This window comes from Halichoerus grypus, chromosome 7 (genome assembly GCF_964656455.1).
Source record: "Halichoerus grypus chromosome 7, mHalGry1.hap1.1, whole genome shotgun sequence".
Taxonomy (NCBI): Eukaryota; Metazoa; Chordata; class Mammalia; order Carnivora; family Phocidae; genus Halichoerus; species Halichoerus grypus.
The window spans coordinates 28,599,598-28,613,542 of record NC_135718.1 but is presented as its reverse complement, the minus strand read 5'-3'; the positions used below and the strand labels follow the sequence as shown (position 1 = coordinate 28,613,542).

General features: G+C 47.2%; 1 protein-coding gene and 1 long non-coding RNA gene across 4 annotated transcripts in view; one reads left to right on the top strand and one right to left on the bottom strand.

The window, feature by feature from the left end:
• LOC118551272 (uncharacterized) overlaps positions 1 to 13,945 on the top strand; it is a 71,171-nt gene that overhangs the window by 49,984 nt on the left and 7,242 nt on the right. The window lies entirely within an intron of this gene.
• On the bottom strand, positions 3,157 to 12,816 carry SLC25A28 (solute carrier family 25 member 28). 2 transcript variants are annotated; one of them, XM_036116958.1, is made up of 4 exons: positions 12,511 to 12,816; positions 6,498 to 6,726; positions 5,314 to 5,370; positions 3,157 to 4,003 (listed from the first exon to the last, which is right to left on the bottom strand). In XM_036116958.1, exons 1-4 carry the CDS (start codon positions 12,799 to 12,801, stop codon positions 3,486 to 3,488), a joined length of 1,095 nt encoding a protein of 364 aa, XP_035972851.1. In that variant the 5' UTR covers positions 12,802 to 12,816; the 3' UTR covers positions 3,157 to 3,485. The 2 variants fall into 2 exon arrangements, with proteins under 2 accessions (XP_035972851.1, XP_035972853.1); XM_036116960.2 differs by lacking the exon at positions 12,511 to 12,816 and adding an exon at positions 12,202 to 12,486.

Here is a 13,945-nt window from a genome sequence, read left to right as displayed (position 1 = left end):
GAATAAGCTATTGTACATTCATATAATGGAATGTTGTGTGGCTATTTACGTGGAAGTGATGGAAGATTTAATAATATGGAAAGATGGGCACCATGTACTATCATGTGAAAGAAGCTGGTTACAGTGTGACCTGAATTTTGGATTTTTTTTTAAAGACTTTATTTATTCATCTGAGACAGAGAGATACAGAGAGAGAGAGAGCACGAGCAGGGCGAGAGGCAGAAGCAGGTTCCCTGCTGAGCCAGGAGCCCGACGTGGGGCTCGATCCCAGGACCCTGGGATCACGACCTGAGCCAAAGGCAGACGCTTAACCATCTGAGCCACCCAGGCACCCCTGAATTCTGAATGTTAACAAAAAAATGCATAGAAAAAATACTGGATGATGAGTACATCAAAATGTTGTCGTATTCTCTAGGTAATGGGATTGGAGGTACTTTCTTTTTATCTATTTTTAGAAGTTTTATAAAATTAGCATGATTTGACTTTTATTGGCTTTTACAAAATTATTTTTTAATTCTATTCATCAAAGCCTCCTCTTTCCCTTTAACTCTGACCTACACTTATCTTTTCTGTCTCTAACTCTTCTTGTTGGTTCTGTATAATCTACTACACGGGTGTGTTCTGTCTTGTGTTATTACAAGATTGTTTCATTCATGTTAGTCTTGTCTCTACAATTAAGAAGGAAAGTTTTCTCTGGCTAACCTGTGACTTCTTTTGTTGCTTTAGCACGATTTCTTGCATGGCATAGCACTGTGCAGGAATTGACCACTTGATAGTGGCTTGGTCCTGGATCCTCAAGGTGCCACATGACCTACCTGGCTTTCCAGAGAGGCCCTGGACCTGGGAATGCCCCAAATGCCCACAGCTCTCATGGGGATGAAAGCGAAGCTTGGCTCCTGACCCGGGTATTCAGGAACCAAGATTGTTCAACCGTCTCGCACTGTTCTGTCTCTGTCTGCTCTAGAGATTGGACGAAGAGACCTGCAGAACCTAAGGCCCTGTCCGGATTCCAAACCAACGGTCTTCCAGCAGCTAGGGCACAATTGGAGACTGGAAGGTGACTTTTGCATTCTTTTCTCATTGTTCGTGAACGACATTAGAGCTGAGAGAATCTTTAGTGACTATCATCCTTTCAGACGTTACCCCGTCTCCTATTGTTAAGAAATGGTCATACTGCCACAGTGCCTCCTGTGGTCTGCATACCACGCCAGACAGCAGCTCTGTCCAGCCGACTGCAGGGACAGGTCTGGAGAGGCAGCCCTTTGTTCTCACATTCCATCTGTGCTGGGAGGCAGTGACTCTCTTATATTTTTGCCGGCAAACCCTGTGAAATGGCCTCTGCAATGATTTCCTCGTGCTCATTTTACTCTATGGGTGACTCAAACTCCAGTGGCCACCATTTAGCCATTACCATCTCTCTTTTCCATCAGGGGCAGCGCAGCTTAAGCAAGGTTTAGAACAGGAGAGCCTGCTGTTCCCTTGACGGTTTTTTTCAAGTGTATTTGGACACGGTTCTCCACAGATTCTTGAAGTGCTGTCAGGTGGGAGGAGGACAAGATTTATTCTGTAACGGATTTCTATTGCAACCCTAACATCGCGCCAGTCTGGCACGTTCTGTCTCCCTTGCCCCAGTCCCGGTCCAGGCCACCGGGCAGCCCTGCCTGCGTGACTGTGACAGCCTCCCAGCAGGTCGGCCTGCCCGTCCAGTCTTGCTCCTCTAATCCCTCCTCAGAGAGCCTCAGTGATCTGTTTAAATTGTAAATCTGATCACACCACACCTCTGCTTAAAACCCTGTAATGCCTCTGTATTGCCTTCAGGATAAACTCTAAACTCCTTAGCATTGCTTTTAAGACTCAGCCCCTGCTTTGCTCTCCAGGTGCATGCCTTGCTCAGACTGTCAGCCCTGCCAAGTCCCTTGCACACTGAACTCTGAACACTTCTTACTCTCTCTCACCTCTCTCCTCTAGGTTTTTGCCTAGAACATTTCCCTTCCTCTCTTCGCCTGGTTTAGCTAATTTGCCTTCCAGGTGTCACCTCAAATGTCACTTCCTCCAGAAGCCTCCCCTAGTCACCCAAGGCCAGGCTGGGTATTCTTACACGTTTCTTGTCATTTGATCTTGGTAGGTGCCTGTTTACATTTGCCTTCCTCTCCAAACAATAAGCTCGTTGACAGCTGGGACGGTTTTATTTATCACTATAACCCCAACATCAGTGTCTGACACAGAGACACTCAATAGTTACTTAGTGAATGAATGAATGAATGAATGAATGACAGATGACATAACAAGGATGATAGATGGGTGTTCTTGGAGGTAGATTTCCACTCTGTGCTGAAGAACTTGCTAATAACTGGTGCTATCCAAACAAAGGAACAGACCAACCCAGGAAGCACAGTGAAAGCCCCATCCCTGGAAGTCTCCAGACAGAGCCTAAGTGGCCGTCAGGGGGGAGCTCCCTCAGGAGGCAGGTTGCAGTATGTGCCCTCTACGCATTTCCTGTCTGTAGGAAGGCACAATTAGGTTCACTTCCGGGAGCAAAAGATCTGGGTTGGGGTTTCAGTTCTGCACTTGCTGTGAGAACTTGAGCAAGGGACAGCCTCTCCGAGCTCTCCTTACCTGTAAAATAGAGATGGTGCTTGCACTGCCTACTTCACAGATTTTGTGAGAACCAAATGGAGTCATGTACAGTAAAGTACTTTGTGAAAGCCTTAAAGCCAAATGAAACGTATTATTATTTACCACATAATCTTTAGGTCTTGCAGCTTTACTGAATAACTCCTGTTCTGCAATGACATTAGAAAACAAAGTGCCACATGGGAAGTTGTACTTCGGCAGGCAGAGCTGGGAGAGTAATCTACCTCTTCTGTTGGCACGCCACTGTCCCAGGGAGAAGGCAGTAGTGGGGATCAAGAGTGCCTGTTTAGCTAGGATCTGTCAAAGGCCATGTTCCTGCCCTCAGGGAGATTCCTTGAAGTCTACTGTATAACAAAGGGAGTAGGGCTCCAATGTCTTAAGTCACTGTGAAAATCAGCAGAAACCCAAACTATGGACATACGCGATAAACCTTCCCTTTGGGCCCCTTGATTGATGCTTAAAGTCAAGAGCAGTTGACAGCATTTCACTTCCCCTTCGGCAGAACAAACCCAAGGAAACCACTGAATTTAAAGGCTTTTTATTAGGAACCACGGGAATGAGCTGCTTATCCCTCTAGAACAGTCTAGAGCAGGTCATCAGGCCCAGGCTGGAGAGAGGTTGTCAAAGGTGCTGTGGTGTGCTTTGCTGCACTTGCTGAGGGCCCGGAGGAAAGGTGGCGGCCACGGAGGCTGGCAGGCACTGGTGTTAGCCAAAACACGGGCCTGGGGGGAGCCCTCTGCCTCCCTTCCGACTCCACTCGGGCTGGAGCATGCCAGCAGACGGAGAACGCGGCCGGAGCAGGCAGGACGCAGCAGTGCTGAGCGCTGGGCAGCGTTCTCCGCCGCTTCACCTCACTTGCCTGCCCTCCGCTCTTCTTGCCGCTTGGTGATCAGGTATTTGAAGAACTCGTACACAGACCATGCGATGGCTGTGGAGGGGATCTGGTAAATGACTCGAGCCTGCACCCCTCGGAAGTAGGCGGTCACCCCGCCTACTTGATACACCGTCCTGAAGGCACTGGCCATGCCTGTGATGTGTCCTGTGATGTTCGAGTTCAAAGCCAGGGATTCCTGGGTGTTGAGCAGTGTTTTGCAAACGTCCAGTGGGGTTGTGGCAGCAGCAGCTACAGCTCCAGCACAGGCTCCAGAGAGAACGTGGGAGCTGGGGTTGTACCGTCTCTGGGGGTTAAAGTGCTCCTGCAGGAACTCATAGGTCATGAAGTGAATGGCTTGGAAGGGAACATTCATGGTCAGCTGCGTGGTGTAGCTACGGTAAAAGGCGCCGGCCCCTTCATTTTGCCACACTGCCCGTACACAGTCTGTCACCCGGTGGTACGGTGAGTTGTACATCTGCATCCGCTGCTTGACCACTGGTGGTGCCGCCAACAAGACGGAAGGAAACGATGCCAGCGATCACCGGGGAGCAGGCGTATCCAGATTCAGAGTCCCAAGGCAGCGGGTCAGCCGTTGGAACGGAGAGAGAAGGAAAAATATGAGTGAGCGGTCACTAATACGTTAATATATTAATGTCTCATACATTAAGGTTTCCTTAACTGATAAAGGGCCAAAAAATAACAGGCCCACTTCTAGTAGGATTTCTTTAAAACCAACCAGTGAGCGGCACCTGGGTGACTCGGTTGGGTGTCTGCCTTCAGCTCAGGTCATGATCCCGGGGTCCTGGGATGGGGCCCCGCATCGGGCTCCCTGCCCAGTGGGGAGTCTGCTTCTCCCTCTGCCTCTGCCCCTTCCCCTGCTCATGCTCTCTCTCACTCTCAAATAAATAAATAAGATCTTAAAAAAAAAAAAACAACCAACCAGTGAACACATAATACATGTATGATTTAGAGACTCCAGAGGGTTTCCTTGAAATAAGTACCTACCTACTATCATTATCTTACCCGTTCATAAAACTCAAGACAAAAACTGACTCAGTGGCAGTGAACATAATAATGAACAGATAGCCCTAATAATCCCAATCCTCAAGTATGCAGAGCACCCAACTCTTATGACACGAGGATAGTTAATCCTCCTAGAGGAGAAAGGCTACCAAAAAGAAAACAAAATTCTTAACCAAGAAGACTGTGGCTTCAGTTTCCAAACATCTACTCCCTCAAGTGGATAACATGGTGTAAGGTCTAGATCTTCAGCTTAGGTTTGGCCCTTTCCACACCATTACCTTGCCAAGACAGGTAAAGAACTGGAATTTAAAGAACATGGCAACCATGTTATCCCTTCATATTTGTTTGAGTACCTCATTCTCCACCTAGAAAGCCAAGATCCAAGCAGCCATGCAGGAACTGAGCTCTACAATTTACCCTTTCATTCCTACTTCACCTCTTTGAAGAAAAGTGAAATAATCTGTTAAATTTTCAGAGGAGATCAAATCCACTACAGAGAGGACTTCCAAGAAGGCCCAGGAATAGGCCAAGTAGAGCCATATCTTTTTTCAGAGAAGCCCCAAAGACGAATGGAATCTCAATGAGTTTGCTTCCTAGGGGCTCCTCCTCAGTGCCGACAACATGGAGGGAGCGCCCTCTACTGGTAAGGCACAGCAGCAGAGAAGGCTTTCCCCCCAAACCGGCCAGCTGCTCCCTGGCTTTCTTCTGCAAGCAGAAATAAAGGAAAAGCCCAGAGATGCCGATGCAGCTGCCCACAGAGGGAAAGGTGGCGGAATCATTACCTTCTGCTGGATTCATGGCTGCATCATGCAGTAATGTTGCTACACACCCGGCCGCACCTGCAAAGGAGAAAACAACTGCCACATGCAAGGCCAGGAGAGGTCAAACCATCCACCGAGGCCTGGGGTGGGGGGGTGGGGGAGTGGCCAAGCCACAGTAGGGTGAGGGATGTAAGAGCCAGTTCAAAAGATGGGGACCCCTTACTCCTAAACCCCCATTCTGAGTAATGAAGATATTTGCTCCCACCAGCTTAGTAAGGTCACCAATCTAGGTGACCATAGGTATACTAGGAAGGCCTGGAAGAGCCTAGGAAAACAGCCCAGATTTTATAAAGACAGTTCTGAGAATAAACACAGTTCACGCCCCAGATAGGAACCAGAGCCACTGAGGCCAAGGGATGCCGGCATCAGCTGCCTCCAGTGGAGGGAGAACATGAGGGGCGGCGGGGTGGTCACATTTGACCCATAGCATCTCATCTTCCATCCTGCTGCCCCTGTGCTGCCCAGTCCATCTCCAAACTCTACATCTGTCCGACTAGACCTTTCCTTTGGGTCCTGAACTGCCGTATCCCTCACCACTCCTCTCCACTCTCAATTTGGTTTTCAATCCTCAAGCAACAGGCTGCTTTCTCTTCCCTTACTTCCACATAACCTGCAACCCTCTGGTTTCTCTGTGCATAAGTCCCTTGGCCCCACCCCAATTCACTTGTTGAGGCCTGGTCATGTCATCAACACCACAAACTGCCTCTGGTCAATTAGGATCCTGAAAAGGTGAGGCAAAGAGCAGGGCCTCCATTAATGTCCTCCTTGGGTGGCTGGGTCACCTCTGATCCTGCCCTGAGGAGGACAGCACCCAACTATCAAGAAATACACAATGTGTGTGGGGGGGTAGTTCAGTGTGTCTCCACATTACCAGGGCATTAGAAGTTGATGCAGGGAGATGAAAGAGTCGAGCTGGTAGGTAAGGGAAGATACTGTAACACTTTGTTGAGGTGGTCCCCAAAGAGGGGTGGGGTTGAAGCAGCCCGTTGTCTGAGAACATCAGGTTTGGAAGTCCCTCCCCTATAATCTGGCCTAGCCCAGCCCAGAGCTTCAGCTCCAAGCCATGCTGAGACTGGAAAGCATTAACAGCAGCAAAGCCCAGAGAGTTGACAAAGTGGGGGAACCAGCACAGGAAGGCTCAATACCGTTGGCAATATGGCTATTGCCCCCAGGGTGGATTACATCACTCAATGTCTTTTTTAACTTTTCGTAGCAGGCAAAATAGAGGGCGTGGGCAGGCCCTGCGCCTGTCGCTGTGACGTTCAGCCCTCGCATAGGCCTCCACAGGCCCTCTGTTCTTATAATCCTCCAGAGTGCCTCCAACACATTGCGATAGCGGGCGGCTGGGTCAGGCTGTAGGCTCTGCATCCGGGTCTGCAATTATAGAAAGGAGTGCAGGGTCAGTGATGCCAACTTCTCATTCAACTTCCCAACTTCGACACTAAGGCTGCGGGCACTTCTATGTGGAATTGTGCCAACATGCAGGAGTACCAACTGGCACCCGATTTTACTTCCTTCCAAATCTGTGTCCAATCTTTCCAAGACGTGGACCTTTCTTTTGCTAGTCATCTATGAGGGGAACACCGTTGCTGTCTCTGAGAATATCACCACTTGGGAAGTGTCCTTGAACTCTGAAATGATTCATAGCCCCAGCAACAAATATCAAGCCTGTGTTTCAGGAGAAGTTCCTTTTGTGCCTTAATAAACTCGGGCCAAGAGTTCTTTATAAATGGATTTTAAAGTCAACTATTTACTGTCTACAACATACTTTATGCATTATTTGCATGAGGCCCAACATTGATCCTAGGCCTGCTTCCTGATCGCACACTACATTAATGAGATGATAGCTTATCCTCTGTTATATCCTGGATGATTACCTGAACTTCTCGGATTATTCGGCATTGGCAGCTGGGCCTGTAGGTTAAATTCTTGGCAAAGGTAGCAACTGTAATCAATGCTACTCTAATTTCCTGGGAAAGAACATTTACCCTGAAACTATGAAAGGTGGAAACCAACCTAGTCCCTAAAACTGAAGGGATTTCCAGATCTCTACTCTAAACTGAATGAATCCCCAAATTGGCATCAAATAGTATCAGCCTTCATGAAACATAATCCTTGGAATTTCCAGAGGATTCAATGACTGGGACAAAAGTACATGGTAGACACTTTGTATAATGTTCCTGGACAAAGTTGGATTGAAATTTGGGAAATGAATCTTTTCGAAACATTCCCCAAATCACCGACTCTCAGGGGAAGGGTGTGTCTCCTCATGAAAATCTCTTCTTGTCTGTTGATCCATTTCAAGATTAAGGTAGCATGAAGACTAACAATATAAAACCAATGTCCAGTGCCTGGAACAGAGGAAGCACTCAAGATTTGTTTGCTGAATGAATGAATGAATGAATGAACAAATGAATCTTAGCTATCTGCACCAGTTCACAAAGTAAGAAGTAGGCTATCAGTGAGTCAGTAGGCGCAACTAAAGCCCAAGTACAGTTTAAATTCCTGCTTCACTCCAATTACTGATTCAATTTGAACCTTCCTTTGGCCATCTGGAATCCAAGAGTACTGCCTCTTCTCAAGAGCGGGGGCAGGGGGGGAGGGGGGGGATGGACGACGACTAACCAGATTAACAGGTCCTAGTTAGCTGCAAGCAATCCACATTCCTCTAAAGTTATTTTCTCCTGCTTGCTACTAACAAAGAACTGGAAGCTTAAAAGGTTAATTACTGCAAGTTCAATCAGAAATACAGTATCACTTTTTACAATCTGACACATTCATTCTACTTCTCAAAAAAAAAAAAAACCAAAAAAACCAAACACCATAAATTTCCAATAAAGGATATGCTTATGAATCTTTCATATCACCCAGGGGTACAGAATCCATTAGAGGAGTTATTCAGTGACTACAGGTTTTTGCTGGCTATGGCTGCTGATAAAGATAAACTCGGTCTGGTTTCCATAGGTTTGTTTGAAACTGATCTTGTATAGGGAGATTGTTCAGAAATTGCATTGCTCTGCTGAAGTCAGTGGAATTATTTGGGCAACCAGCCTCGAAAGGTCTGGCCTCAGAGATTTGGCATCTTTCAACCCCAAGAGAAACCTGGACTGAAAGTTACTTTGAACATTTTATACACGCCTCTACTTCTAACTCACAATTCTACTTATACCCTTATGGAAAGGACCCAGGCATAAGCTATACCAAATAGAAAAATCAATATGGCTCCCCAAATGTGTGAGCCAATAAATCTTTCTTTTGGAGAAAAATGAAATCTCTACAAGTTTATGAATAGCCTTTAATTATTTTAAAAAAAAACAACAAACACTGGCTTTGAAGAAAAGTGAAATGAACTAATAGGGAGATAAGTGGTTTGGTAAAAGACAAGCCACATATGAGTCAGAAAGCCTGAGTCTGAGGCCCTGCTTTGCTAGATGTGTGGTCTTGGATATGTCACTTAACCTGAGTTTACATGAGACTAGGAATGGCTCATGGGGCTGTTGTGCGGATTCAAAGAGGGCATGTAAAAGCCATTGGTAGTTTATGAAGCACTAGAAATAAAAGGCTTTTTATCGTATCCAAACACGATTCTTGGACATATTTGTTCATATCGTAGAATTTATAGATTATGGCAGTGTTGTCTCTTGTACACATCATTTCACAACTGTACACGGGCAACTAACTGGTTCTTAGCCACTAGGAAATCAGGTTTAATTTTGTATTTTTTTGTTTTTACTTTAAAGTTTCTCTGTGGCTATAATGATTTTTATGTCCAGCTATTAATCTGGAGGTCATGTTGAGGAACGAGCACTATTGTGAAACTCTGTGCCTTGCTTGGCTCTGGAAATCTACTTCTGGGAGGCTGCATGGAAGGCCTGAGAGTCAGACTGCATTCAAATCATGATGGTGCCACTTAACTTGCTTCCTTTTCTTCATCTGTGAAATAATGAAAATGATGTATACTTCATGAAATTACTTCAAGGATTAAATGAATAAATATATGTAAGGAACATCAGTTAGTGCTTGGCAAACAAGAACAAGTGCCATTTATCGAATAATAAGTATTATTATTGGATACAAGAAAGTCAAGTAAGCCAATGTTTCCTAACCTTTCATTGGTGAATGTGTACAGATAACCGTTTACATCTGGAGTTTGGAAAAGATTTCCCTTGCTCTTTCTCTCTTTAACTTATTATGTAAGTAGATTCTTTATGTCACCATTACAAAGCCAAAAAGTAGCACCTTGGTGACAGGTGGGTACTTAGCCAGATGATTGTGAGAAGATTCTGACTACTTAGGCTGCAGAGCCTATCCCTATAGTCAGTCTGGTGTTTGCCTCTGAGGCCCAGAAAAGGAAAACTGGGATATATTTGGGCTCCCAAACCTCCCTATTGTGACCATATAAATAGTTGGCTGAATAACTATGGCCTGGTGAGGTTATGCTAGGTTCCTCCCAACGATACTTTAAATCAACCTGACCCTGGTAAGTGGCTGGGGTGCACAGGTTTGCACGCCAAGAGGCAATGTCGACTTTCACTTGCAAACACGGTGGTTGCTGTTTAGGTTCCAACACAGATACCTGCCTCTAGTCTTCGGGATGGTTGGGGCTGCTCTTCTTCTCCACCACCATTTATGGTGAAAGAGGAACTGGGAAGCCCTGGGACAAGTGAACTGGGAAGTCCTTTCTGAAGGAAGAGATCTGAACTTTCATGTCTGCACAACAATGTCTAACATCCTACTGACATTAAATCTTACAACCTAGTTGTTCCCTCTAGTCATTTAAATCCCAGCATTAATGGCAAATGAAAATGATTCTTCTGAAATGAGCTTTTGTATCTTTGAAGCCTCTTGAGCACTTTTTCCCCTCTGGATCAAATAATTATTTCTTTAATATAGGGCTTTGAGGCATGACTGTAATGTCATATGACTAATTTTTTTAAAAACAAACACTTCAAAGTTTATGTAAGTGAATAAGAACTGTTCTTCAAAACAGTTACCTTGGAAGGCTAGAAGTAACTTATTCCAGCAATGCTGTGATTATGCAAAATATTTCTGGAACTCCTCTTTCAGAAGTGTTCCCTCAGTGGGTTTATCAGCCTCAAGAATAAATCAGTCTCCTTGCTTTCTGGTCCTACCTTCTCTTTGTCTCCAATCAGTATTACCCATTTTGATCTTCCACTTATCTGTCATTTTTTATTCTGAATGGTCTGTTACTAAAAAAAAACAAACGAACAACTCCATTTTGTCACAGGGCAAAGCTTTTCCCTCTTTAAGAATATTCACCCAAATATTCTGGAGGCATTTCTAGCAGAGGAATCTATAAAATATTTACAGCAACAATATTATGTAAAGATATGGAATAAGGAGATAGCCTCCCAAGGTAATGGGACAACACTTAAGTTGATAAGTTATAGTAATATTTCTAAGTCAGTCACATTATTACATTGTATTTTTCAAGTCATTAAATAATTTCCATTGCTTTCTTTGATCTAGTTTTCATTTGATACCCATCCTGAAACATAGCACCCTAGACCCTGCTCTCTCCTCACAATCTAAGTATAGTGAAGTTACTTTACTTTGCAGTTTGGTCATTTTAATTTTTTGATATATAGCATTAACAACTCACAGTCATTCAACCTAGACTTTACTACATAAATGTCTGAATCTTTTTTATTTGTACTTACCCACTTTACATTTTAATACTGTTAGAGCATTAACCATCCTCTTACTTCTCTCGCATGGATTTTACTGTTTGTTTCTATTCCTCTCAATTGACAAGGGTATTTAAAATTCTAATATCCATTTTAACCAAGTGCATCTACCAGTTTCAATAGGTATGACTATTGGTAGGAGTTGCCTTGCAATGTGCTAGAAAACTATCAACTCAATGTCATTCACAAAGCTTAATGAGCACTTTCCCCATTTATTCATTCACACTACTAATGAAAACATGTGAGTACCGGAACCAGGGAGAAGCAGAAAAGATAAGATTTTGTATTTCCCAACTCAATACTCTCTCCTTTTGAATATGTAACATTTTCCTAATTTGAGGAAAAAACACACATCAAAGAGCTGTGAGGATACTGTTTGACTATTACCCTTAACATGTAAAGGAGGTGTCAGTCTCTGTCAATACATTTATTTCAACAGTCCCCTGGAATTTACTTTTCATTCAATTTAGTCCTCACTTTTAGAGGTTGGTACCTTTGCTAATGCACAAGAATAAGAACTATAAAGAACCACCTGTTCCCCTCTTCACCTAGCTTTCTTCAGAAGCACCTCACTTCTTTACCCACTAACCAGTCTGCTTGGTTGTGGCTACTAGTTTTTACGTTCACAGGAATCATGCCTTCATGTTGCTCCCCTTTCATTTTCAATATCATCACGCTTCCCTTCTAGGCAACTCTCCCCTTTTGTCAACTTCACATGGCTAAAGAAATACACTGTCAGGTCCATCTCTTGTTTGGGGGCTGATGGGCTCCCTGCACATACGAAATCCTAATCCCAGTTTAGGTTTCACGTTCAGGAAATAGGTGGGGTATCATGCTTGCTGCAGAGAAACCGAAACCTTTTCCTGAACATGGTCTTTCCCAAATTACTTCCAGTCTGGAACTATGAATTCTGACTGCACAAGTGATTTCCAGTCACTCATGGGCTAAGATTTAATAAGTAAATACTTCATCTAGCTGAGAGATATCAGATTTCGGTTCCTGCCCCATCACTTTTAAGGGTAGACACAGCAAGAAGCTTGTAAAAGCACTCGCCCAGAGAACATCTCAAGCCATTAAGATCCTATTCAGGGTCTGATTCACCCCAGTTGGCTTCACCTTAAATCAAGTCAGTATTACTTACCTGTTCTATCCCATCCCACCCTATTCCTGTTTAGTCCCAGCTAGGATCCAGGACTTTGGCTGACAGATTTTCTTTCCACAGTCCCGATTCAGATCTCACTGTCGGTTAGAAATGGGTCCTGGTTCCTGGGTGGGTTCCATTCCCAGCCGGGACCTTGCTTGCATGGAGTATCGGTCGAATCGTGTGGCGGTGGCAGGAGCCAGGAAGAAACCCATGTCGGCTCCGGCTCTCGGCCGGGATCCTGGCTCTGGACAGGACCCAGGGGTGGGGTCAGCCCCAGGTCGGATTCGGAGCCGGTCCAGGTCTCACCTTGACGCAGTCGATGGGATACATCACGCAGTGCTCCAGGATCCCTGCCACGGCGCCCGCCACCATGTGCGTGGTGACAGTGGCTCCAGCCGGCAGCGCCTCGTAGTCCGGGCCGGAGTCCGGATCCTGCCGTACCGGGGGCCTGCAGGCCCCGGCCTCCCCGCCGCCGGCCCCCCGGCCCACGCCCCGCTGCAGCCACCCGTCCAGCAGCGCCGACTCCCCGGGGCTCCGCCCCGGCCCAGCCGCCGGCCCCCCCGCCACACCGCCAGCACCCCGCCCCTCCAACTCCATCCACCCGGGCCAGCTGCGGCGCCCACCCTCGCCGCCGCTGCCGCTGCCGCCACCGCCCCCCAGCCCCGTCGTGTCCCCTCAGGCGCGGCCCAGAGAGCCCGGGGCCTCCGGCTCCCGCTTGGCTCACGGACACACCCCTCAGCCAGCCATTGGTGCGGCCGCCAAGTTAGCCCCGCCCCTTTGCTTACGTAGGAAAAAGATGTCTGTGGTATTAGAGAAGTTGCCTGTCATTCCTCCGCCCTGCGGCGTTGCTACGGTTTAGGTCCCACCCCTTCCCCTTTGATCTTGGAAGCTTCTTGTTTATTGGCCATTGATTGGCCAACATATAAGAACAACCCGCCCACTGACTTTTCTTGGGGGCGGGAGAAACTTAAGGGAGAACTTTGATAGGCTCAACCACTCTTGATACTTTGACCGCGGCCATTGGCCCTCACCACGTCGGGATCCGATTGGCTACGGGAAGAGAGCGAAGAGCCCAGGGGCGAGAGAGACCGGATTTGGGCCCCAGACTAGCGCCTGGGGACTTGCGGGTGCTGCAGGCGGGGTTCTCTCGGGGCGTGGTGGGGGGGGTGGTGCCAGGCCTTCAAGGTCAAACCGCTACAGTCAGCCGTTAGAACTGCGTTCGAGCGCGGGCCCCAAATCCCCAGACACGCGGGGTCGCGGGCTGGCGGGCGGCCCTGGCCCAAGAGCTCTGTTCCCGCGGGATCTCGGGCTGGCGTGAGGTGGAGCCAGCTTGGGCCGGGTATACCCTGGCGCGGCCCGCGGGCCTGTCCGGGAAGCTGTTGTGACATGCGGGCGGAGGCCCGTTAGACTCCGGTTGGATCTGGCGTGCTGTCTCCCCGCCCCATGCCGCGCGCGAGCCGACTCCTGAGGGCCCTGTGCTCCTCAGGCCCCGGCGTGCCGCCCTGGGCTTGCACCCGAAGTCGCCCAGTAAACCCTGCGGTTGTTGAATGAATGAGTTCTCGGGGCCCGCTGTCGCTGGGTCCTGCGCCAGGCCGAGAGCTGGAGGCAGGAAAAAGAGATGTCGAAATGGGGCGGGATGATTCAGAGATGACGACAGGTGGAGAGGCCGGTCTGGAGGCAGCTGCCCAAAGAGCACAGAAAGTACGGCGACTATGGAGAAGCTCGGACAGAGAGTTTTTCC